The sequence below is a fragment of the Heliangelus exortis genome, chromosome 1 (assembly GCF_036169615.1).
Source record: "Heliangelus exortis chromosome 1, bHelExo1.hap1, whole genome shotgun sequence".
NCBI lineage: Eukaryota > Metazoa > Chordata > Aves > Apodiformes > Trochilidae > Heliangelus > Heliangelus exortis.
In genome coordinates, this window is record NC_092422.1 from 16,008,119 (window position 1) to 16,035,599 (window position 27,481).

General features: G+C 41.6%; 1 protein-coding gene across 1 annotated transcript; it reads right to left on the bottom strand.

The window, feature by feature from the left end:
- Positions 1–2,643: 2,643 nt before the first annotated feature.
- Positions 2,644–23,806, bottom strand: SLC35F2 (solute carrier family 35 member F2). Its single transcript, XM_071734826.1, has 8 exons — positions 23,541–23,806; positions 16,492–16,667; positions 15,811–15,938; positions 11,641–11,800; positions 9,874–10,030; positions 9,025–9,077; positions 8,214–8,368; positions 2,644–3,992 (listed from the first exon to the last, which is right to left on the bottom strand). Exons 1-8 carry the CDS (start codon positions 23,669–23,671, stop codon positions 3,774–3,776), a joined length of 1,179 nt encoding a protein of 392 aa, XP_071590927.1. The 5' UTR covers positions 23,672–23,806; the 3' UTR covers positions 2,644–3,773.
- Positions 23,807–27,481: the final 3,675 nt, after the last annotated feature.

Here is a 27,481-nt window from a genome sequence, read left to right on the forward strand (position 1 = left end):
TTGGTTATACCAGTAATTATGGAAAATAAAATACCACCTCTCCTCAAGGAGCGATCTACAGGAGACGGGACTCAGTATCCAAACTAAAATTAATACAGACCTGGATATAATACCATGTAGACCTGGATATAATACTGTGTTTAGAAATATAATATATTACACTTCCACAAATGTTATCTTTGTACTCTTAATAGTGACAATATGGATTGTCTAATTTAAACATTTTTGTTGTTGCATTATAAATATAGTGACATACAGGGTTCAATAATCAAATGGGGGTGTTTCTCCCTTTATTCTGCTGCAATGAAGTTAACTTTTCAAACACGGCCTGTTCATGCTGATGAGTTTAAGCACAAAATTTTTAGTGAACTCTTCATGTCATAATCACCTACAGTAGAGATATGAGGGGTGATCCGTTTCTTTTCACATTCCCCTAAAAATGTAACCCCTAAATAATATACCTATGAATTCTCAAACTTCTATTTTTTGGCACAAAACAAGCTTGTTCTACTATTTAATAAATGGCTCATTTGAAATGACTGAAGCAACCTCAGAACTCAGCAATGAGAAAAAGACCAGCAAGTTGGGTCAAGAACATCCCAAATAGGCGAATGTAATTTTTACCTTCATGTGTAACTCTCACTATAAAATTAGGCAAGCCCTCTCTTGAGATAGCTGCAGATCCTCTCCTCACATCCTTCCCGAGCAGGGGCAGGGGCAGGCTCCACTCCCAATCCCAGGGAGGGATTCCAAGGTCTGAGGAAGAGCAGGCATAGGTGGGGGGCACAGCCCTGCTGTGAGACCTGTCAGGGGAGTGGAGGGTCCCTGGCAGAAGGCAAAGGATCCATCTCTTTCCTAACAACAGGACTCAGTGCCTTCTTCACGAATAAACAGGATTTCCCCAAAGCTTCCTGTTTCCATCAGTAGTTTCTTCTGCAATGTGAGAGTGGTGAGACACTGAAACAGGGTGCCCAGAGAAGTTGTGGATGCCCCATGCCTGGAAGTGTTCAAGGCCAGGACAGATGGGGCTTTGAGCAACCTGGTCTAGACGGGGGGTTGGAACTAAATGATCTTTAAGTTCCCTTCCAACCCAAATCATTCTATGCTACTTTAATTCTTCTCAAAATAGCCTCACTGTATGGCCCACTCCTTGCCTGTAAAATGGGTAGAAGTGATGGGATGGTCTCTCTTCTTTTTTTTCTGTTTTTTTCAGTTGCTCATTGAGTTGGATCCCTGCCTTCACCATTTGTTCTGCCACTTCCTTTCAGACCATCACCTCTTCATTTGTCCATTTCTTGGGCTAGTGCAGTTGTTTTGAAAGCAGGGGTGCCAAAGGGGTGTGAGAAGCTGATGGAAGCTCCCCCAGTCCCAATTCTGGCCCTGCCTCTGGCCATGGACAAGAAGATCTGGGAGGCTGGATGCACCTCTGCCAGTAACATATTCCAAAAAAGGAACAAAAAATCTTTTCATTTTTCCTGAAGTGCATAAACTGAGACCATTTTTTTTTTTCTGCACTGCATATGGAACATGCAAACACCCTAAAGCACTCTCTTAACCACTGGACACACAGAGGTGTTTTAGCAAATGAGATGATGAGATGTCCTCTCAGTGACCACAGAAAGAATATGGTACAGGTTGGGCCATAAGCTTCACCTTAGATTCATCTCATCCAGTTTTAGGTGTGTAAAGGTTACACAGCTAGAGTAAGCACATGCAGCCACACACAGTCATTAGGGAAACATTAAGGATCTCAACCCTCAAGGTTGCAGTGCCCTCTCAGATATCACACAGCATCTCATCTGGCCTCCAGACCCTGTTCCAGGTCACAGATCTCCTTCATATTCTAGGTTGTATCTGCCAGCCCCTAGAGGTGCCACAGATTCCATGAAGTGTCTCAGTTGACACCAAAGCTCTAAGTCAGACCTAAGCAATTTTTTTTGCACAAAATACGTAAGTAGCTACACTTAGGAGCTGAATTTCATCATGTGCCAATAGCTGCAGAGTTCTTGAACATTCATGTACAGAACCCTCAGTTTACTTGCTGCTTGCTTCATCACTGCATGTAGCTAACTAATCACACAGGTTAACACGGGGTGGGAATTAGCTCCAAGTTGTAGGCAACTAAAAGTTGGTATGGAGGACTACGGCTTTACTCAGATAGCCTCTCTTAGGTATCTACTGTCATCAAACTTCCTTACCACAACTGGTCTCCAGCTACTTGCTCACTTTTAGATGTATACACGTCTACAGATATACCAGTTTAGGTACATGACCTGAATCTTACTCCAAGTGGCAAAGCAAAAGATAACCAGGCCCAGATTGTTTTCATTAAACATCAGCACCTTCTAACCCTTCCATGCACGAACTAATCAGTGAAAAGGCAGTGTTTGTTGCTGTAGTATTTGCTGAATGTTTTGCTATTACTAAATAAAATCAGGTAAGATATTTGCTTAATTATTTTGCTTCACCAGGAGACAAAACCAGTCTGTTGTCTGATCACCAGTACCCTCAGAAAATGTAAATTTGACTTCTTATGGCAAAGCTCTGTGGTTAAAAGAATCATTTAGTCAGTAAGATCATGTATAACAACATGAGCTATGAAGAAATTCTAGCTTAAAAAATAAACAAACCAAGAGCAAACTCTTCAGCTGCTGAAAACTTTATTCGTTTGTTACTTTGTAACACCTGAGCTATGAAGGCTTGTACAAAAAATACAGTCAAATAAAAACCCAGTATGGTTTTACTAATGTTAAAACTGCAACCTTGTATTTTTTAATAATTTACTGTAATATGAAGAGAGGGAGTAACTGCCAATTCATTTACTGAAAGCACTTAACCTTTTGGAAATGTCATTATTGTTGCAATGAAGATTGGCAAAGACACTTCTTTCTTTTTTTAAGAAATGCAAATTTGATCCAAATCTTTCTGCAGAAATGTGTCCCATTTCAGAGAGATATTCACTGAGAAGCAAACTTCAGTTCAAACTCTTTTGGTGTCTTATCCAGAAATAAAATCCTCTGGTTCATACTGAACAGAGCAAGGCCTTGACTTTGTCTCCTCCACCTAGTGGGAATGCACCAAACAACAGGACACTGAGAAAGAAAAGGAAGGATAAAAACATATTCAAACTTCCCCTACAAGCAAAATTAAAAATATAAAAACAACACAAGTAGTCCCAGCTGCGACAGGGAGTGCAGAAAGATAAAGACATGAACACCTGGATGGAATGTAAGAAGCAAATCCTACATCAAAAGAACGAAGTCCATCAGTACCTGGAAGGTGTATGTAGGTAACACAGCCTGCAGAACTCGTTCCTGAGAACTGGAGTGGCTTTTGCAAGATGCTAGTTGAGGTAATCTGGCACTGAGGTGTGGGAAGCATGAAGCCCTCAGATAGCATCTTGCAGATTTGGGTCCCTAATGCAAAATAAACCATATTTGCTCCAGTTGGTGACCTGACAGCATGCTTTGGCTTAGTTTTTCCCCCAAGCGTTTGCTGTTAAGTTAATTAAGCATTTAAAATAACAGTCTCTCTCTTTCCAGAGATTCCACATAAATAGTACTCTCTCTTCTTCCAAGGGCCAGAGTTTCTGCAAGGGTAAATCAATACAGTTTCACTAATTGAGAATCTGGCCTTAAAAGTCTATCCAGCGCGTTAGAACCAGCGCAGCATGACAAATGCCTTGGCAGTGGAGCAATTCTCCAGATTAGTATTTAAGAGAAATTTGGCAGTTAAAAAAAAAAAAAGCTCTATTCTGAAATGTTGCCATTTCTTTAATCAGTGCTGACCACCACAGTTTCTCCTCTTGTGAACTGTGCAGTTACAGCCGGGGTTTCGCTGTCGTTCTCATCGAGCTTCAGTGCAGCATTGTCCAAGCCAGTGCTGCCAGGCTGAGGCAAGGTGCTGGGTTCTGCTGTCCGAGTTGGAGTGGAGCAATACAAGACAAAGCCCACCATGATGATAACGAAGGACAGGATATAAAGACCTGAAAACTGGCAGAGGAAAGAGACACATTAAGTCTTGTCTGATGGGAAAGCGTCTCAATGTTGCCTTGTTTTAAGAATGTGAAAGCTGTTCTTCCTTCTAAAAGTTATTTTAATGAGGATTATTCACCACAATCTGTATTCACATCTGAAGATCAAAATTCAACAGCTCCCTTTACTGACAGAATCCAGGTGCTGGCTGGTTTTCTTTGCATTTCATTGCCAATACTGTTGGACAGGGACTGTCCTTAGGTCTACATACAAGAATCTTAATAGAGGCAGCAAATGGCTGTAGATGTGGTGACACTGAAGGATAGTTTCACACATGTGAATGCTGAAACACTGTACCCCTAGGAGAATTTTGTTTCAATACAGCCAGATATTTCGGGGCTTGGCAAAAGATCAATCTCTCCATCCTACTGCAAGCCACCAGAGCAGCTGGTTCTCTGCACAGCTCTCTTAACCATCTGCAGGACTAGATGAATGTTATTACTGGATCAAACCCAGTTTGCACTCTACAGCCAGCAAGTGCTAGAAGAGAGGGAGACTGGGACTCCTTTTCTACAAGATCAGCATTTCTGCTCTGTTAAAGAGTTGTGTCAGGCAACACTATGAACTGCTGGCATTTGGTTCAGTCATTCATTTTCCTGTTAAAAATCCAACAATTGAGACTCATCTACCCTGACAGAAAAATAAATGCTTACTTCATAACAGCAGAGTCAATAACACAATGCATTTAAGTTATCCACAGCCAGGAACATTTTTACAGCAGATTTGTTGAAGTTCTTCATGAAGCCTTTGCCAAACCACAGTGATTATGCAGCAAGATGAAGGACACAGCACATCCTACAACCCACTGTCAATATCCCCTATCCTCCTTAGCTTCCTTAGACATGTCAATGCACAGCTGTGATTCAATGCCTGCCTGTGCTTGCAGCTATTGACACAGGTGAACCTTAATCATGCTGCTCCACAGTCTATACTCTTTTATTTATTTATTTATTTTGGTTCTGAGGATGGCTCAGTGGTCTTTTCCTGGTTTTTTGTTGGTTTTTTTTTTTGTTTTGTTTTGTTTTGTTTTGTTGTTTTGTTTTAATTTCAAATATTCTAGCAACTTAATTGTTTCAGACATTGATTTCAATTGTACCTGTGCAGCTTATACCCCCATACTACCAAGCCTGAAGTCTACTTTAAATGTTACTAGAGGACTGTAACTCCATCTAGTGTCTATATTTGCAGAACGCTCCCTTCCAGTGGAGTTTCAACTTTAAAAGCATCTGGAGACTTTTTTTAGTATCTCTTGAGGGATTACAGGCATCTACATAAGGAGCTCATTAGAAATAAGCACAGCAAAGATTCATTATGGAGTAACAGAAAAAAAAAAAAAAGCTCATCAAAACAGGTATGCAAAATTCACATTTTACCTTAAAAAGAGAGGGTTGGGGACGAAAAGCAAAACACTGTGCACAAGGCAAAACCTCATAAAGCCCAGAGCCTGTGAGTCTCTGCTGTAGCCACTGGGTTTGTGCTGGTTCTGTTTCAGAGCAGGCTCAGAGCACAGCAAGTCAGAGCTCATGGCTCTCACTGCCCTGCAGCCCTTCAGCCCCTGCTGTGAAATATCATCTGGTAATGGGGAATGCAGAGCAATTCCCTGCATGTTTGCTTGTAGATTCCTGTGTCCAGGGGACTTTTCAATCCAGAGTGTGTTCTGCCTGGTTTCTTTGCCCCATAGGTAAAGAAACTACATGGTTAATTTGGCAATAAGGTTTTCTACTGCTGTCATGTTAAAAGCCATGTCAAGATCAGTTCTTGGCTCCTAAGCTATCTCAGATCCTCTTACTACAGATGCAGCATATTTTGCATGTCCCCTCTCTGAAAGTGTTCAAGGTCAGGTTGGATGGGGCTTTGAGCTACCTGGTCTAGGGAGGTGTCCCTGCCCAAGGCTGGGGGGTAGGAACTAGATGAGCTTTAAGGTCCCTTCCAACCCAAACCATTCTATGATTCTATGACTATTAATGCACTCATTTTTGGTATTCATTGTTTCTAACCACAGACAGAATCATAGATCAAGATGGGTCAATATACAAGTTTTAATAAATATATTAAATTATCTCATAATACAACCTCAATGTCTTATCCAACTCATTTTTCTCATTTGCTACCAGAATACCCAGATTATCTGCTCCCAGAAAAACCTCTCCCTGAAATAAGATAACAATCCTGAATAATAAAAGTTAGATCTTGCCTACCTGTTCCTCTTTACTATTACAAATATAGAATCATAGAATTGGCTGGGTTGGAAGGGACCTCAGAGATCATCAAGTCCAACCCTTGATCCACTACCGCTGCAGTTACCAGACCATGGCACTGAGTGCCACATCCAGTCTCTTTTTAAATATCTCCAGGGACGGAGAATCCACCACTTCCTGGGGCAGCCCATTCCAGTGTCTGATCACCCTCTCAGTAAAGAAGTTCTTTCTAATATCCAACCTAAACCTCCCCCAGCACAACTTAAGACTGTGCCCTCTTGTCTTGCTGAGAGTTGCCTGGGAAAAGAGACCAACCCCCACCTGGCTACACCCTCCTTTCAGGGAGTTGTAGAGAGTGATGAGGTTTCCTCTGAGCCCCCTCTTCCTCAGGCTGAACAGCCCCAGCTCCCTCAGCCTCTCCTCATAGGATCTGTGCTCGAGTCCCTTCACCAGCCTGGTTGCCCTCCTTTGGACCTGTTCCAGGACCTCGATATCCTTCCTGAACTGAGGGGCCCAGAACTGGACACAGGACTCGAGGTGTGGCCTCACCAGCGCTGAGTACAGGGGCAGAATCACTTCCTTGGACCTGCTGGCCATGCTGTTCCTGATACAGGCCAGGATGCCATTGGCCTTCTTGGCCACCTGGGCAACAATTTACAATCAGTTCTTGAGTTGGGCAGCTGGAGCTTTGTCTCAGCACCGCACTAACTTGGCTGCGCCACCAGAGCTCATCACCAGTATGGTGAGGCTCAAACCCACGGCCTCAGCATTGCTCGGGGTTGTCTGTATAAATACCACGCGCCAGCCGGCTGCGACACTCAAGCCTCACCCTGCAAGCTCCAGCGGCCCAATCAGGTTAGCACGGTGCCCTCAGAAGCAGCAGAAGCAACCAGCCTCCCCCCTGGCTTCCTCAGGAGTGAGCTTTATTGGCCCCTTAATCCTGCTCATGCGCAGTAGGGTCCAGCCCTAATCAGGCACAGGTGGGCTTAACACAAGCTCATGCCCACTACCTGGCAATCAGTGGCACCTGGTTGCCTCATTTCACTACAGAAAACTGAGCTAAGAGACTCTTGAAAAAGAAAAGTCTAGCTGTAGTCAGATGCTGCTATTTCCATACCTCCATTCTGTAAAGTAAGTTTGCCTTCATTTTCAGAAGCATTATCTGACCTAAAAACTTGCAGCTCTCTATAATGCTGAAGAGAAAGCAATCACATGAAATAATACAAATTAAGTTCTTCAGCAAAGTTCACAAACTTCTCACAAAGCCCTTCCAGTCACTGAGCCATGGACTCAATTACTCCAATTGCTCTAATGAGGCAGGCTCCCACTAATGATTCTGGATGAAAAGCATAGGGCGTAATGAAATCTTTTTAGCACTGTCACTTAACTTAACCAGACAGTACCAAAAATATTTGAGAGAGCAATAAAAGTAATGCTGTCTTTTGAACAGCATACAGAATAACATTTATCTGCATTTTCTTCAGTTCCTTTAGTCTCTCTTTGGCAGTAGCACTGAAAAAGCTTGACTGTTATCCAAGATGTTAGTAATGAACAGACTACATTTCTTGAAGAAAATCCTAATTTCTGGAAATCCTCTCTGGCATCGAATACCTTTAAAGGAGAGAGAAATTCAAACTCTCTCTTTGGACATTTAGAGAGATGAACCAAACCTCACATACAGTTCTACACAGGGCCTACAAGTAGAACTCTACCACTTGAACACTTCAGGAAATTATTTACTATCTCTTAACATTAACATATATTATGAAGTGTGAAATTGTTTGACAAACACTCCCTGCCTAGTGGTGTGATGCTGTGCAATTCACTATGACTCCTCCTGATGGACATATGTCAGCAATGAATTATACAAGCTATAGAAATGTTCAAAAGCAATGACTGTTCAGGGATTTTTAAAATATTACATATTAATTCTGAAGTGAAAACATAACTGAAATTATAGTGAAAGAATGAAGGTACTTACCTTGTAGAAAAAGAGGAAAAGCCCAAAGAACAGACTGTAGAGATCTGCAGTCAGAATCCCCAGGTTGACCGAGGTTGCGCTGGTAACTTTAATCACTACTGGCATGAAGCTATACAGCCCAAACATACACAGGGCAAAGGCTGTGAACAGCAATGCTGTAAAACAGGACAATTTACTCCTAAGGCATGGAATAATAATTTTAAAGAACAGGTATTCTTCAGATGCTTTAAAACTATACATTATTATCTTTTAGGATAAGATCTTCTGAAAGATACAGGGATGTAAATTTAAGAAAAATATGGCAGAAGTATCTAAGACTACTGTGCACTGCAAAAATGAGTGCAGCCATAAAAGGAAGTTCTTGTTCTGTCCTCGTTAACAAAAGAGCTGACTGAAAAACTTAAAGCTACTTTCCTTAGTAATGTGCAGTTCTATTGAGATCAAAATGTGTCACAATTTCTACCAATGGCTCATCCAGGAAGGACGATTAAAATGTTCTTGTGATGTTACAACACCAAACATGTCTCTGATCAAACAGATTTAATTTTTCCTTTTTGTGATTTGTTTTGAAGAATTGTTTCATGTTATATGTACAATGCAAGACCTGAGCTCAAAGGTTTTTATGTTCAGTCCTGCAAACCTCCTCTCTTCACTGAGCTGCAAAGTTTGCAGAAAGTAAATTCATGACAATATCATATGAATGCTGCTTAATATCCAAAGAAAGAAAATTAAATCCCCAGCATTTGAAGTCTAAGTGGTTATCATTTTCCAGTGTTCTGTAAAAATGTACATTATTTTGTCATACACATACCAATTTTCCAGTTCCACTGAATTCTCATTATCTCCCTATGTTCCACAATGGCTCTAAAGTTAGAGAAAAGACATAGTATAATAATGAAAAAAAAGCACAGCATAATAAAAAAGAAAATTTAATTACCAGAATATCAAAGAAACATTTGATTTATAATCCCTTAATTTTTTGTTTGATATTTTACTGGATGACACTAACTCCAACATCTAACAAGTATGCAAAAAGACTTCAAAACTTAAGTCCCTGAAAGTCAAAAGTACTTTTGTTTAATTCTTATGCCTTCTTCCCAGGCTTTTTCACCTTTCACAGATTCAGTTTTATTTGATATACCATTTGAACTATAATGGTGAAAAATTAGGAACAGAGCATTCATTAAATAGACTTAAGTGCGTGTCGTCTGTTACTCTGCTGTGGTTATTTATAAGAGCATACATGGCTTCATTTTATAAGAGTATACATGGCTTCATTTAAAGTTTAATATGGAAGACCTCTGCTAACAACTGTTTCCTAAACTTTTCCACATAGAAATTCAATTAAGAAATAAGTTCCTGTGAACAGTTCTCAACATACTGAGTATCCTCATGAAGACAAACAAAATACAGCCAAGTATCTTATGTGTGTAACTGCAGAATTACAGATTTAGAATTGCTGTAATAAGATAAGTGCAAATAAAAAGGATATAAAACAGGTGGTGATCAGCAACAAGAATAAAATTAAAGTGGAAGGGCTCCCATACAGGCCAAATGAAGATGTAACAAAGAATTAATTTAATAACATCATTTCATGGTAGACAAGCAATCATCTGTAGAATATGCTTAATTAGTTTTAAAATAAATATTAGATCCTTACAGCTGTAGACCGCTGATAATAGTCCCAAACAAGCCCACCATTCCTAGAAACTCCACTCTGCTCAGATTTTTCACAATGTATTCCTCACTCACATTAGAAATGGCATACAAAGAAGCACCAAGAAGCACTAAGACATCTCCAATCACCACGTCACTACCTGTACAGAAATATTAATCCACAATAAGGGTAATGCTACAAACACTTAATAACTTTCCTTAAAAATACAAGTAAATTTATATCTAACATCTATAGCTTCCTAGTGCTTTCCAGGATAAGGGACAAGGAAACATCATCTTTTGTGTGCAGGCTTGGTGCTTGAGAGCCACACCCTGTAGTCTGAAATGAGCAAACCCACCATAGAAATTTCAGCCTGACCAAGAAACCACTGTAGACTCCAATCCAATTTTATTCCTGCTCATCCTAGGCACTGTAGGGACTTGGGAAAATTCCTAGTTAGAGATGCTCTCTGCTTTTCTGAACATTGTACCGCTTTTGCAGTAAGGCCTGATTCAAATTTTGCTAAAAATCAGTTGACTGATTTCAGCAGGACCTGGACTCAGCTTCAAGCATATGACAGGTCTGGTGTGGGCACTGCAGATGGGTGATACCAAGTGTCCTGCTGTCATTTATTTATACTGTGCAAATGGGACTCTCTGAGATACAATCACCAATCGAGTAAATGCTGTGATGCATCAGCTAAATATCAAGAGAATCATGTTGTTTAAAGCCTTGGATTGATTTAAGATGTCTTTCCCTGAGCCAGCTGGCAATCACTCAGAAGGTATGTCTGAAATAAGAGGGTAACCAGTAGTAAGGATACCCAGGTCAGCAAATAAAGCATTACTGTCTTCAAGTCTCAGGGAAAAAAGATTTTTCTCCCTCAGGGCTCAGACACTTGTACCACATATCATTAAAGCTAAATATCAGTTTGCCTTGATGTCTTACCTACAGTAAGGCCCAAAACTAATACCAAACTGCCTTATCTCTATGCTGCCTAATGAAGGAAATGCCCCATTCTTCTCCCCCTGAATTTTACTTTGCCTTAAATCATCTGGCTCAGAAAATTCAAAATTCTTATTCAAAATAAGATTGCTATGATATGGGTTGATCTAACCATCTATCCGAAGACAAGATCTGCAGCTAGATGGATCCTGGTCCCCAGGGCCCAGCCTCCCTCCTGAAGATCCCAGGAACCCCAGCATCCTGTCCACATCTCTTGCTCTCCCATCATAAGTCTCTGCTTTCCAGGCAGTGGCCTGTGAGCTTTGTTGGGCCACCCAAGGTACACTGGAGAAATCCATCCGCTCTTAAGTAACTTTATTTGGGTTTTGTGCTCATAGAAAACTGAAGATCAGAGAAGTCTGGCTGCCAGCAGGCTGGTACAGTGTAAGCATGAGAAGGTTTGCAGGGAGATGTACCATGTTTTATTAGACCCTCCAATATGACTTGTAAAAAGTGAACAAGCTTTCAAGAATAAGGCCTGTCATCAGGTGTGGTGAACAGCAGCAAGATTTAAGCTTAACACAAGTGCTTCTCTTTTAAGGTGGAAGAAATAATCTAAATCTACAAAAAGATTTCACAGCTCCCTATAAAATCAGTGTCTCTTCAGCCACTAACTTCTTGGACAAGAAATCCAAATAGCAGGGTGAGTTTTCTTCCTCTCTTTTGAACTACACCCTCCCCTTCCATATGCTTCTCCTCCTTTCCAGGTTAGCCCACCAAGGGAACAGTCTCCACTCTTCCCCACTGCAATGAAGGATTCCTTACCTTCACTCTCCTGCCTCCCAGCCAAAATGTCTGCACCCACCATTGTTCCAACACCCAGCAGACAGACAGCAACAGCAAGAAAATGGATCAGCCTGTATCGTGCCCGGAGAATGAACCATGACAAAGCCATCAGCACAGGAATCCCAAAACAGTCCAGCAGCTGTGTGTAGAGAGAAATGGTCTGGATTAGAAATTCATCCAAATCTGGATTGCATTGTCCTGCAAACAAATGTACAGGATTCTACTTTCCATCACTATCATATGTTAAAGAAAGGTGCAAAGAAACCCAAGTGAATTTCTTTAAAATAGGGGTCAGACCCACATTTTACCATGGAAAACTTTTTGCAAGTGGAGGAGGAGCTGAAGTGTGGGGTCCACTCTCTCCTGGCAGGAAGGCACTGATCTAGAAACTGGACCTAGATCTTGATGGATCTAATCAATCTTTGCAGCTTCATAAATGAATGCTATGATGTTGCTCTGAACCCAAGTTCTCCCCACAAAACCAACACAAGGAGGCAGTTCACAGACATTTCCTTTTTTTTCCCATCAGTTTTTGTCTAGCTCATCTTTCCATACTTCCTCCAACCTGTAATTAGAATTTAGAGCTCCATGTACTACACAAAGCAAAAATCTGAAGCTACTGAAGAATACGAGTGGTTTGATTTTACATCAAAATCAATAGGGCAAGAATCTGACCCTGCAGTTTTGGTTTTGATTTTATTTTCTCCAAGGGGATCCTACTGAAAAAAAAAGTACATGAACTGTAATCACAGGTAATCCACCAGTGCACTTTCATAACTGTTAGAGCTGACTCTCTACAGCCACAGAGTTCTGAAGTACTTTGGATGTGTTTGCACAGTGCCCCGAGCAGGCTTAATACGTACAGTTCAAGGATGCCTGCACTCTGTGACAAGCAGTGACACCAACTTCTCTTTCCCCTCTCTGTGTGTTGCTAAAATCTCATATATTTGCCTTGTCAGACCCTGCCTAACTTCTGCCTGCCTGAGTGCACCACTGCAGCCTTCTGCTGTGCTGGCTCCAATAGATTAGCCAGCATTCCCAAGGGTTTTAACCAAACTCATAGGAATGTCATGTTAAGTTGGGTTTTACTTGTTCATAAGTACACATATTAAAGTCTTACCAGCACAACATTAAGGGGATTTATTACAAATCAAATCAAATCAAATCAAATCAAACCAAATCCTAGCCCTATCCTTCCATTTGTCTCTGTTCCTGGGATTGCATCAAGCTTGTCTAGTTTGAGAAGTTTGTGCAAAAGCACAGACCGTATTCTGAGACATCAGAATGCAGTCTGTATTCTGATGTGTGGCCTGTATTCTGAGACATCATAACCAAACAAGTCCTAATATGTGATACTACCTATTTCAATAAAATTTCAGTCTACTGGAAACGTATCATGCTGTGAGTTTCTAGCTTCTCCACAGACCTCTTTATCTCAAAAAAAAAAAAAAAACCAAAAAAAAACCCAAAAACTTCTCAATGTGCTCAAAAGAAATTTCTAACATTTCCTACTGTGCCAGCACAGTCTAGGTAAACTCTCATCTTACTCAATTCTGTATTTTTACACAGGGAAAAAAGATAACATGTTAATTTGATTTACAGATGTTTTGATTCAAGCCAGCCTTTGGCCACACTGCTTATAGGAAGGTTTTAAATGTAGGGTGAGTAAATTATTAAAAGATATTTTAATACATGGTTAATAAATGATCACAGACTGATAGAGGTCATTGGTTTGCTTATAATTGCCAGCTCCAGACAGCTTTTAGAGCTCTACAACTCATCCTGCTCACTTCCCTGCATGGCTCCCTTTGGGCAGCTGAGTCCCAGGGGCTCATCCTGATTTTTCTCCTTTTGAGGTTAATGCTCTTCCATCAGCTGATGTTCCAACAACAGCTGCCTACAAAATGCCTCCACTCAAATTACTTATGGAGCAAATGCTAACTGTGCTCAATAACATGTTAACAACATGAAACCACAGCTTTGCTGTCTGGTTTTTTGCTACGAAATACATGGTCCTGCCAAGTCCTGCCACAAGAGAGGACACCAGCAGCAAGAAGGCTCCCTGCCATTGCCTGTCACAGCAGAACAGAAAGAGTTTGATCATGGACCAAACTCTTTTTATTTATTTACAGAGAAATGAGAGCTGCCATATGAATGTTATCTCCTTAAAAATCTCCCGACCCTTTCCGTGTAATGCTGGTATTTGATAACTAAAGGAAAACCAGTTCTGCTTTTGTGTGCACGTGTGAGAAAATACATGGAAGTCCCTTGCTGAGATGAGATATTATCTTTGAAGGTAGGTTTTGTAGGGCTGAGCTGATGCTTCAGCCATCATTTTAGCAGTGATTACCCTGTATTCAGGAAGGTGCCATATACTCCTGAGCTGCTTTAATGTTCACTGGGCATCCGTTCATTGCCAGTACTGCAGATGGGCTCTCTGAACCACAGGTTCTGATGTAACTGCAGAACTGCTTGCTACTGCTAGACAGAAAATACCCTGCACTGGAGAAAATCACAGATTTTTTTTTTTTTAATCACATTTCTGTCAGTAATAGGAACTTGATAACTTCAGAGAATGTGCAAGAAACCCTACTGCAACAGGTGGTTACAAAAAATTCTCAATTACTGACACTCAAAGAAACATCAGTCTGAAGGTTACCACATGGGAAGAAGGTTCAGCAATTGTTCAACTTTAGCAAATGGATAGAGCAATCTACCTGTATCTCATCTTACTTAATTTCTATGAAAGAAATCAAAGGAATAGTTTTACTACTTCTGAGAACTTGGATCAAAGTCCTGATGTTTTCAGCCGTAAAATTTACGATCAAAGAGTGTCCTGATTATCAGCTTAACTTGATCTTACTGAAATGTGTCACTCAAAGCTTAGATTTTTTAGGCATTATTTGTAAGGTAATTAAAGGCCTAATGACTGATAACACATGAAGTATGAAGTGGAAACATGGTAATAATAACAATCCATCAGGCACATGTTACTGGTCTTTAAATAGTGCAAGGAAAAGTTAAAGCAGTTGTCTACAAGGGAGGCCAGACCACAGAAGTTTATTGCTTTACAGGTAACTCTTTTAAATATTAACCCTTGTTACTTTGACTACCTAAGTCACTGACACCTAAACACTCCTTTCCAGCAGCCAGCCCTGCATGGTACCCTTTTTCAGTCAGGGAAGTGGGGCCATGACCCCAGACACAGACCCACCATCAGTAAGAGCAGGCACAGGGTGGCACAGCCACAGACACATTCCCTCCTTGCTTTTGCACCATCCTCTCCCTTGTTACCACAGCAGCAGCAGCAACTGTGGAACCCCACAGGGAACTAACACATAGTGGCCTGACCATGGCTCACCAGTAGTCCAGCAACAGATAGGGTTTACTCTGACTTTGCTCAGTACCCTGAGCCAGTTTGCTCAAGAGATTCGGCAGCACATGTTCAGGAGCATCCAGTCAGAGGCAGAAGGAAGGCACCAACTATTCCAGCAGCTTGTATCTGTCTAGGGGGACAAGAAATCCCAGCCTTGGCCCTCCTGATCATGGCGATATTTCAGGACACAAGATTTATCCTGTTTATCTGAACACTGGCATTGCCGAGGCTGTTACTGGCACTTCAGCAGCCTGAAACAGCAACCTCCCTTCCATCTCTTCCAGAGAGGAGCCTCAGCTGAAGTGCCACATCCAAAAGCCCTGGAGCTGGTCCCTCACTGCATGGTCAGCTAACTCTAAGTATGGGGTTACATCTCACAACACCTCTCGCAGCTTCTAAGACCAGGCAAGAGACCTACCTTGCTCTCATCAGCAAGAACCTGCACTAAGAGAGGGTTATCTGGTCATAAATTTTTATTTTGTGTCAGGAGAAAAACCTGAGTGGCTGTCAGCAAACTCTTAGAAGTGCTTTGTATCAAAACAATTAGAGTTCAACTCAAGAGCTCTCACAGGGCAATACCAGCCAATTTTCCTTGCTTCCTGGAAATGTTATTCATGATGTAAGATGCTCTTCTCTGTACTGAAGAGAGAAAATAGCTACTGGGAGGCTTTTTCAGGCTTAAGTAGCTTCCATTCTTATCCTATGAAGGTAATTTCAGAAACTGGTCCAAAACTGCAATAAAATCAATAGTTCAAAAAGAGATCAGTTCTTACCTGCACACTTGTGAGAGTGGTGTATTGGTAGGCTTTTACAATCATGTAATTGGCTTCAACATCAGCTAGCCCCAAAAAAATATACTTCCACCACCTCTGTTTCAAAATTTGCCAAAGACTGTCATTGCCTGTTTAGAAGGAACCAGCAATCAATATTTGTTTATTTCCAATGTAATGCTGTACAGGAATCTTGCATTTTAGTAGCATAAAGAATGCTGAGACATTTGATTTTGGTTGCCCCTGCTTAAGAAATATCCAGTAACAGCAAAATACAGCCTGGCAGGAGACAATGCAAATGGTGAAAAGCACAGAAAATTCTTCCACATAAGGAAAAAACCCACAAGACTACAGCTGTTTAAAGAGTTAATCAGTAAGAATAGGAGGAATATTAAACAGCCTCTCATGAAGAAGCTTTTACAATAAAGCCTATTTTTCCTAATATAACATAGTACTTGAAACCAAAGAGCACATAATTTAAACAGATTTGAAATGAAGTAAAATTAAATGCACAATTAATCTGTGAAATTAATGTCAATGTGTTGTTAGGCCAGAATTTCAGCAGGAACCTCTAAATAAAAACAAATCAGGATGAGCATTAAGTTCTTCACTTTCAAAATCTGGAAGAAGAAAGGAAAAAAAAAAAAAGAGGAACCACAATCTCCCATCCCATATTTTACATACCAGTCCTAAAGGCCAGCATTGTTGTATAAACTAGAAGCAGCAAAGAATAGTTGATAAAACTTTGAAACATTGGGGTATTCACTTGGTATTCCTCTGCTAGATACTGGCTTGTAACAGCAGTCCCACAGATAAACAAGGAGAGCACCTGGCCCAGAATTATTGTTTTCAAGATATACCTGTGAATACAAAGACAACACAGTAAGCTTAAAATTAAACATTCAAGTTTTTTTAAAAATGTTGACTAGTTTTATGGGGAAAGTGCCATCTTCTAGACTGACAATTTATTATTTTCTACTCCCTGCCAATGCTGTTCTAATTTAGTGGTAAGCAGGGTTTTGTCTACACAGAAGATCAGGTCTAACGGCCACAAATGAGGCCAGTTCAAACCACCAGTGACGGAGACTGCAATAATTTGCAAGAATCTTCAAGCAGCTCACCTGGGCAGGATCAATTCTCATCAAGAGTGGTTTTGATACACAGGGCCTGAGTTAAATCCTTTGTCCTCCACTGAATGCTATTCTGTATTTGGTCAATACAGATCTGCAACATGGAGATAAGGCACGGCTGCCTACAGGCTCTTCCGAGGCCTGAGCCTCTGAAAGTGAGCTGAGACCCTAAGCTGAGCAGTGATAAGGAAATACAGAAGCATTAACCACAGAACAGCCCAGGGGACCTTGAAAGACCTCCTGGTCCAACCTTTCATGGGAAATGGAGCCTGGATAAAATTATCTAGCACCTTGTCCAGGCACATCTTGAAAACCTTCAGTGAAGGGGATTCCACCACATCCCTGCGGAGGTTGTTCCAGTGACTGAGTGCTCTCACTGTAAAAAAAATTCACTTAAGATATAATTAATACTTTTCGTGCCTTGTTTCTGCTATATTCCATCATATCCTGCTGTAATTGATGGAGTTAAGAACACATTTTGGACAAAGATCACATTAGCGTTTACAACTCCATTTAATTCCAACTAATGTCTGGACAGGGAGGGGGAGCGTGGTGCAGGAAGCTCATGCGCTTTTAGTAGCAATTCTTCACCCAACATCAAGTGAACTATTCAACTGCTCCAGATGTTCCTTGAACACATACCTTTCAGTTTGCTGTTTTTCCTGCCTGTGGAGCTAAGCAGATTTGTACCAGCCCAGTCCCTGCCTGCATACTCACAATACAAAGCAAGTGCTTGGTGCTGCAATGACTGGACAGGCCTGCAAAGTTCACATCCCATTTGTTTAGTCTGAAGACTACTGATGAGAATTTAACTGTCTGCACAAATGATTCATCTGCTCCTACTCAAAGTTATCAAGAAAGGGAAAAAAGCATCCCACCAGCATTCTGCACCAACCCTGTGCCCGCACCTCTCCCTGGTAATTTCTTGCAGGGTACCCACACGCCAGGCACCCCATAGTAACACCCATTTTCTTCCCAAGGTGGGTGATTTTAATGTAGTAAATACCAGCTCAACCAACTGAGCTGTGCAATCCAGCTGCCAGGAAACAAGGGTGTGTTCAGGAGTGCCAAAGACAACCACAAACATACACTCAATTCTTCCTTTTAGAAGGGAAACATCTCTGCATGGATTCTAATCCAGCCGCATGACTCTTGTTTTCCATTCAGCCTAACACCAAAGCTCACCGAGTTTTAAAATGCTGCTAGGCACATTTTCCTCTCCAAGTCCATTTCAATGAGGCAGCAAAACTCTGCCAAGCCCAGCCATGCTGCATTTCCCAGAGATTCAAGTCTCACTTTTTGCTACAGCTGGGTTTGCACATCCCAGCAACAGGGCACATCCACATTACAAGTATTCATATATCATGTGACACTTTCCAGTATATGAAAGAACACTCTCATTTCTAGCATTTTGAATGTTGAAGTAAGCAACAGAGATGATGTTTCAGCTAGACATTCATCATGAATACTTTACAGCACAGCATTAACTGTAAACAGTGCTGTAAAATATATATGCGTAGTATATACACACACATGTATTTGTATGCACAAATAAAATTAAAAAAACCCAAACACCTTCGAAGCTACCTCACTTGTTATATTGAATTTCTTTTTATTCTGGTCAAAGATCCAGTTGCATTATTTGGTGAATAAGTAAGCAACGACTGTGACACATTCTGGCTAATATTCTGGCTATTTATTCTGACTGCTGCAAAAATGTCCTTTGACATTCATCTAAAGAATTAATTTAATCAGGTGCAATTAAGCTAAAATTTCTGGGATGAGACTACCACTTCTCCCAAGCACACATGGTCGATGGTTCCAGCTCACCCCTTGCCAGCTCTGTGAACTCTGGCTCCTTTGCAAGAGCCAAGATGAAAGAAGAGCCCATTCAGGCACTGGAATGGGCTGCCCAGGAAGGTGGAGGATTCTCTGTCTCTGGAGGTTTTTAAGAAGAAACTGAATGTGGCACAAAGTGCCATGGTCTGGTAACCATAGTGGTAGTGGATCAAGGGTTGGACTTGATGACTTCAGAGGTCCTTTCCAACCCAGCTGATTCTATGATTCTAAGACCCACTGAAATTTGAACAAAGTAACAGGGTAAGCAACATACAAAATATGTGGTCTCAGGCATTTTAAAAACGTGTATACTTTTTATTTTTCAAAGAAAGAGTTTCTTGCTCCTGACTAGCAGAAAATATTTCTTCTTTACCCTCAGTGCAGGAGGCAGAGCAAGCCTGTAATAATTTACTGGAATAAACTCACCCTGTGCTTGGACTGGCAGGGATATGGGTGTGGAGGTGGGAATGAAACCTGTAACCACAGCACTTTCACAAGACCAAAGCTGTGAAGCCTGTGTAGTCCACACAACTGAGTGTGCTGGTCAGTACATTACCAGGAGAGAAGAAAGAGCCCTGCCCCCCAGGATGCAAACTCCCTGTCAACCATCTCCTAGATGGTGCCACAGACAGACTGGCAGAAACACAGGTTTTCAATACTTCACCCCAGGATACAAGAAACAGCTTTGCTTCTCCTGAAAAACAGCACTCTATAGCACAGGCCTGGATTCTACATGCTTTAAAAAGGGACCTTTAAGAGTCATCTAGTCCAAACCCCTGCAGTAAGCAGGAACATCTTCAACTAAATAAGGTTGCTCAGTTCCCTGTCCAACCTAACCTTGAATACTTCCAGGTTTCAGAGTGAAGGTAAAAGGGAGATCTGCTGCCATTCAGATTTACTAATGAGTGATCAGTTTCAACCATTTAATAAAAACAAGACCTGATTGCCCTTTTGCAGTGGAGTAACTCCACTAAGCTGATCCTCAGCTCTTCTAATAATTACATTTCTCCAGTTTAAAATACCTAGGGAATTACCTCCTTGTGCTTCTGCATATGGGAAGAAATGCAGGTTCAGAATCTATAGAACTGTTTGCTTAGTGGTTCATGTACCAGCAGTCATTGCTATTTAGCTAATCTATGTCTCAAAAGTCCTATACAATTTACTTTTACAGTACCAATGGCATCTGACAAGGCAAGCAGGCTTCATCCTGCCTCATTCTCCTCTTCATTTTTCTCTATTTCAGTTCAGGGATTTTTTTCTTCCCCGAGCTGAACAGGTTAAAATGTTAAAATCAGGAGAGCCATAAGGACACTGTTCACTGACAGTGGGTGGCAGTCATCCTCTGTGAATCCTAAAACACTACATTCCTAGCAACTTTCTCAGCTGTGTGTGAAATCACAGCCTCTTGCCCCAACAGACCCCAACACCAGATGTGAGCCTCTGCAGGAAGCACCAATGGTTTCCTCTCACACCATTTGCCGAGGTGTCAAAACGTCTTTCTTCAAATTGTGAAGGTAACACCAATTGAGGTGCAATGCACTGCACTCAAGGTGGTTTGAGCAGGGTATGACCCTTGATAAATGCAGGCTCAAAAGCCTGTTTATTTCAGTGCCCACTAAAGTCCCATAGCAAATTAAAAAAGAAAATGCATTACCTTCTGCAAAACTTGAGGAAACTTTAAACTCCATTTGTTTCATTTTGCAAGACAATTTCTTATGAGAAAAATGCTTTAAAGACAGAAGTTTTCATTCTTTCCAGTACTGACACGTGTATGGATGACCACACTTTTCTTATTAATAATTTATCATCACTTTTTAAATATATTAATTATTAACTTTTCCATGCTAGAACTTGATCCTCTTCTTTTTTTTAATGCGTTTGTAACGACTAAAACTCTTGGGACTCAGATGAGGCAAGGTAAGTGGTCTGAAAAGGCTTTTTAGTCTTATAGTTTGCAGGGTTTTGTTGTTGTTTTCTACTGCTTGATAGTTGGCTACTAAGTTATTACTTCTCCCCTGCTTTCAGCAACCATATCTTAGCTACCTATATATATGGCTATAAGCAAAACTACAAGTCTTTGGGGAATTTTTTTAGAACATTAAATTTTGCTACAAACTGATTTAAAGCAAACACTGAACAATGAGCAGCTCTTGACATTGGGAAAAACAGGCTGGCTGTGTTTGGCTCTATGTGAAATGCAGAAGTTATCCCAAGATATTAAAACACAATCAGAATCTCCAAGGAAGGTAAAGAAGCATAGAGTCAACAATTTTACTGGAAATTAGTTTAACAAATCCTATAACTTTAATTTTTTTTCATTAAAATACATACAGCTTTTCAAAAATTAAATTTATGCCACCAATTAAACACTAAGAGGCAAGGCCTGGCAATGCTTCACATAGACAGTTTACTTACCCTTTGGCTTCAACTCCTGAAGCCCTATTGAATGTTTGGGATGTGGGTGTGGGATGTGGAAGAGACACCATTTTGTTTGAATTATCTCACCTTTTGATCCAAGTAGTTAAAGGAAAATGCAGGTTCAGCCATATTCCAACATAACTAGCAGACAGCTCAGAGCAGGAAAAAGTATTTTTTACAGACTAACTTTTTCAGAACTAGTGTTTCAGTATTCTGCTTTGAAACTGATGTCAGTTTAATTTGTAAAAGGTAAGAAACAGAAAAGAAAAACTTGTTTCAAGAACCAGAAGGCATATTTTCCACCAGTTTTATTTTAAAAAGAAAAAACATCTAGTTTATTACTACACATCTTAAACCTTGCTGCAACTCAGGAAGGCCTTTAAGAAAGCTGAAGTGACTGAGCCTCCAGCCACCTAGGAAAAAAATAAGAAAAACCAAAAATCAATTCAGTATCTTGGACAAGACACTGCAAAAGCCAGTGAGAGCTCTATTTTCCTTCAAGTACATCAATAGACTCACTTAATGCAGCCTTTTGGCACGATTTTTGGCAACTGGAGTAGCTGCGGTTACTGAACAGTTCAGCAAGGCCCTGTTTGGTCTTTCAGAGTATTCCTGACATGCAGGAGCTATGAAGAGAAAAAAACTTTCAATCAAGACAGAAAGGCAGGCTTTGCCCTCCAGAATAAGCCTCTGCTTGGCCAGCACACGCCTCTCCACAGGCATGGTGTGACTGTAGCTGATGAGGGCAAGGCTGGCAGGAGATCCAGCACCTCCTGTTTGTCAAGGAGGGGTATTTGATGCAATAGTTACTAGAAAACAAATTTAAAACAAACAAACAAAAAATGCCTCTTAAGAAAGGAATTTTTTTCCCCCCAATGGAAACTGAAGCAGTAAGAAAACAGAAGCTCCTGCAGGCTGGAAGTCAGAAATCATTGTGCTCTTGCTAAAGGCAGCTCTGGGACACACGCAATGCCTGCACAACGTGGCAGATTTCTCTCCCCAAGTTTTCAATGCTGAACCAGTGCTCCCAGTTTAAGCAATAAGCTTGAGTGGGCCTATGTTCGAAGTGGATTGCAGCAAGGAGGAAAAGGGGATATTGCTCTGTAATGGGTGGGATGCTGTTAGACATCTGAAGGACAGTCTGAAGGACTTAAGCCTTGGTAAGAGGGGAGCACACAAAGCCAGTCTGTTGATTCTGCTAAGAAACAATTCTTTGGATCCAAAGGTACAAACTTTGGGTGGTGACTTCACTGTAACTTCTTTACTTCCCTTTATTCCTCTCTCTTTTCTCATCTACAACTACAATTTTAAGGGACTGGTTCCACAGGGAGTGATGTCCATTATAAGCCCTCAAACAAATACTTGTTAACACTCCTGAAGGACTGCATGGCACCTGTGGATATAACAATCTAGATACGGCTGGATCCAGGGAGCAGTAATTGTATCTCTAACATCTCTATTTCTCTGCAGAACTAGGTTTTGTAGTTACCATTTTAACGCCTACCTGTTCTGTTCTATAACGCTGTGTAATCGCACCCGATATTTGTGTTATCCTGGTTGGGATTCAACAAGGATATACACGTTTCCAGCCTTTGGAACGTGAAATGCTCTTTCTGGACCCCACACCTCATCTCAGCTATTTCGTTCTGTAATCTTCCCTGTCCACAATGACCTGTTCTTTGCAGCAATGTGGATAAATGACTACAGAACAGACAGAAGTGTTGAAAGAATAGGATAACTGGAAAATCTTAAACCAGATTTTAAAAAATTAAAAAAAAAAAAAAACAAAAAAAACCCCAAACAAGTGCATGTGTGAGACTACACTCTTAGTTTAACAAAATCAAACATATCACTCGCTAATTCTACACTTAGCTATAGCGACCCTTCACCCCGGCACATCAGCTGCCGCAGGCTGTGGCCGCGTCCCATCTCCTGCCCCCCCTCCCTCAGCACAAGCCAGAGCCCTCCCGGCTGCCGCCCGCGCCCCGCCGGCCTCACGCAGGGCGAAGACTCTGAAGCCTCCCCCGAAGGACCAGGGCTTTACTCAGGTCCCAGCTCCGCTCCCAGGCGCAGCCCTGGTCCCCGCCGAGCCGCCCCAGCGCAGGGTGCCCCAATGCGGCCCCGGTTCTGGGCCACGCGGCTTCTCCCGGCGCCAAAGCCACCGCATCCCGACCGCGTTGTCGGCCACGACGCTCCCGCCACACAGTGTTCCTCCCCCCCTTCTCTCCCTCCCGCGACCCGGGGGCACCGACCCCGGCTCAGGACACGGCTCCCGGCCGCAGGGATGGGCGGGCAGGGCGGCCGGCGCTGCCCGGTTCCACGTGGAGGCCGCGGCCGGGGACTCACCAGGTGCAGAGCTTGGCCCCGAGCCGCGCCAGGAACCGGAGCGGAGAGCCGCCGGTGGCCCCGGGAAGCGTCTCGTCCCCGGGCGAAGCGGCCGCCGGGGCCCCGGGCGGCGGCACCCCGGCCCCCTCCATGCCGCAACCCCGCGCCCGCCGAGAGGGAAGGCGGGAGGGAAGCAGGCCGCTACTGAGGTAGTGACGAGCAGCGGTACCGGGACAGCCGAAACCAGCTCCACTGGCTGTGGCCGAGCCCAGCTATGAGCCCGCCGAGGGGCCGCCCCCAGGAGGGGCATGGCTCGTTCTGGGGCGGGGGCGAAGGGGACGGAGCTCTGCTGCCTGCCCAAGGATAGTCCTCGTGTTGCTTCCCGTCAGGGAGCCTCAGCCTCCCTCCTCTGTGTTCCCTCCCGCTCTGGGTGCAGGTGAGAGCAGAGCAGAGCAGAGCAGAGGCCAGGTCCTCTTTCTGGCCTTTCTTGAAGACTGGAGTGACATTTGCTTTCCTCCAGTCCTTAGGCACCTCTCCTGTTCCCAACAAGTTACCGAAGATGATGGAGAGTGGCCCAGTAATGACATCTGCCAGTTCCCTCAGCACCCGTGGGTGCATCCAATAACTAGGAATCTAATTATTTCTTATAATCAATTATCTCCCAGTATTGTTGAAGAATCACCCAAAAGTATAGGCATTTTTTCCCTGCTTTTTAAACAACACACAACAAAACAAAAAACAACTTAAGCTGAGAACAAATGAGTTTTTTAAGTTGACAGCATCTGACTGTCAGATTCCCTTTCAGGGAAGTGTAATGCCATTGTAGGCCTAGGTCCTTTGTCATCTATTATTAAAAAATTAAAAAATTATATTTCTGCATTTACCCTATCAACAAAAAGAAAAAATAGCACACAAATTGTACATAAAATCTGAAACTGCAGAAGTGATTCCTTGTAAAATGATGGGAAAGCATCGTTTTAGTTTTGGTTTGTTTTTTTAATAGGAAATATCTATGCCACTAGAGGTCCTTCATGGTCAGATTGTTTTCCTCTACAGTGTGTTTTTTTTTTTTTTCCTATTTCTTTATCCATGCTACATACAAGAATTAGTATATCTAAATAAATTAATTTTGCTTCATGTAATACATTCTTAGAATAATAGTGCATTTTTTCCTTGATTAAGCTTTTTTAGTGGAAAAATAGCAATGTCTGGATTTTCCAAATAGAATTTCCTTAATAAAAACTCCTCATTTATTATGAAATAAAATGTTATTTCCATTTTAATTCAATGAGTTTTTCATCATGTTAAACCACCTCTTTAACATAACCACTTTTCTCATGGCAAAATAAAGGAATCAAAGATAAAACTACTGCACAAAATTAGGATAAACAATTGTAGCAATAAAATAACGTGTTAGACAGTTGTTTTGCTGCTTCAATATTTTCTTGTTATTTTTCCTAGTTATAAGGCAGTTTAAAATGTTTGAAGACTATTTGGAAGAATTGTGCAGCCTCAGCAAGTTGAATGATAGGACTGACATTTAATTTATCATTACAGAACACAGTGTAATTTAATAACTAGTAACAAATATTTGTTATAACATAATCTTATAACTTAGAAATTATTATGAAATAAGGCAAAAAATTCTTATTCTTCCCTAGATGGCATGAACTGAAAAGGACAAATAGCTGGACAAAGACCAAATGTAATCTTAGGATGCATCAGCTGGAATCAAGACAGAGAGGTGTTTGACTATGCAAAGTCCTGGAGACACTTCTTCTGAAATATGGTCTATCTCCTTGTTACTCATGTTCAAGAAGAATATGCAGAAAGATGAAGAAGATCCACAGGAGATTGTGGGAGCTTAACTTGGTAGGCTAGCAAAGGACACTGAGATGGGACAGCTGCTGTCAAGTGCACTGAGAGCAAATGCCAGAAAAGGAAAGAAACTTTCAAAAGTAAAAGGCAATGTTAGCACAAAACCAAACATATATATGAAATAGGCTGAAAATGAGAAGGCAGCTCCTTACTAATATCTGAAATACAGCTGTGTCTTTTAGGACCATCATGGCCTGGGAAAGATTTTCCATTGGAGTGGCAGAAACAAGAGCATAACTACCTGGCAGCAGAGCATTACCCCTGGTAGACAAAAGATTCCTTCCCAACCTTTTATCTATAGAAAAAAAAAATTGCAGATGAAGGAACTCACAGTTTTAAAATTAAAATGGTCTACTATTCTCTAAAATTAGACTTAAAAAAACAATCTGAGAAACATTGTCGTGAACTACTCAGTGCAAAATGCACTTAGAGCTGCACCAGCATATGCTGTGGTGCAGTGGTGAGGCTGCTGTCCCTGCCAAGAAGGAATATGAGCAGAATGCATTTCCACATCACAGTGTCAGAAAAGATACTAAATAAGCAAAAGCAACTGGACAAGGAAGGGTGTGATTTTCAATATATGGAGATTTTTATTTAAAATAAAAGATCGAGAATGGAATTTAGGTACTTGATTTTTGTTGAAAATCACCAGAGCTAACATAAATGGTAAGAGAGAGGATGGCATTAGGGGAGAGATTAATAAGAGGTCACATGAGTCTTTATGCATCACTGATTCTGGTTGCACACATGTGGGACAGATTCATAGAATCATAGAACAATTTGGGCTGGAAGGAACATGTAAAGGTCATCTAGTCCAACCCTCCTGCAGTAGGCAGGGACATCCTCACCTAGATCAGGTTGCTCAGAGGCTCATCAAGCCTCACCTTGAGTATCACCAGGGATGAGGCCACAACTACCTCCCTGTTTCATTTTTCCACTACCCTCATGGTAAAGAATTTTTTCCTAACATCCAATCTAAATCTGCTCTTCTCTAATTTAAAACCACTGCCCCTCATCCTGTCACTACATGCCCTAGAGTCCATCTCCAGCCTTCCTGTAGGCCTCATTCAGATACTGGAAGGTCACTATTAGGTCTCTCCAGAGCCTTCTTTTCTCCAGGCTGAACAACCCCAGCTCCCTCAGCCTGTGTTTGTAGGAGAGGTGTTCCAGCCCCCTGAACATTTTTGTGGCCTTTCTGTGGACTCACTCCACAAGATCCATGTCCTCCCTGTATTGAAGGCCCCTGAGCTGGATGCAGTCCTCCAAGTGAGGTTTTACCAGCGCAAAGTGGCAGAATCAAATCACCTCTCTCAATCTGCTGGCCACGCTGCTTTGATGCAGCCCAGGATGTGATTGACCTCCTGGGCTGTAAGCATGAACTATTGGCTCCTGGCCAGATTTTCATGTGGGGTTGTGACCCACTATTCAGAACTGTACCCAGGGAAAAAATAAATCAGTTTTTTCTTTTTGCAAATGTAGTGCCACTGAGGCCTAAGTAAACTGAAGTGGGTGTTATGTTTGCTAATAACCAGTTAAATCTCAAAGGACACTGGCTTTGCACCCAGTCCAAACACAGCTCCCTCCAATCTTTAGCACCAACAACACAAATGATACTGAAATAGTTAATGGGAAAACTGGAGATTACAGCTTCAGCCCTGAGGTATGTTTCAGAAAAGCAGACATAATAAAGCCCAAGGACCATCAAAATTTGAATGTACTTAGCACATGTTGATAGCACGATTTTTTCCACTTGGCCCTGAAATTAGGGAAGATGCTCTTTAGTCCTTAAACAGAGATTTTTTTCTCTTAAGAGAATATTATTCTTCCCAGTGGTTTCATGGAATAGCATTTCACACCTCTGACTGTGCAGCCACAGCCTACAATAAGACCCCTTAACAGGCATCTTCTGCTCTTTGGACTAAGCAGAATAGTTGGGTTGTTTTGGGTTTTTTTAGTTGATAACCTTAATGGCTAGGATATTATAATTTTAAAAGATACACCAAATTGCCTAGAGTTTAAACAGACTAGGGTACAACCCTATCTGAAATCTTTCCACATTATTTAGGAATTATAGCCCAATAAAT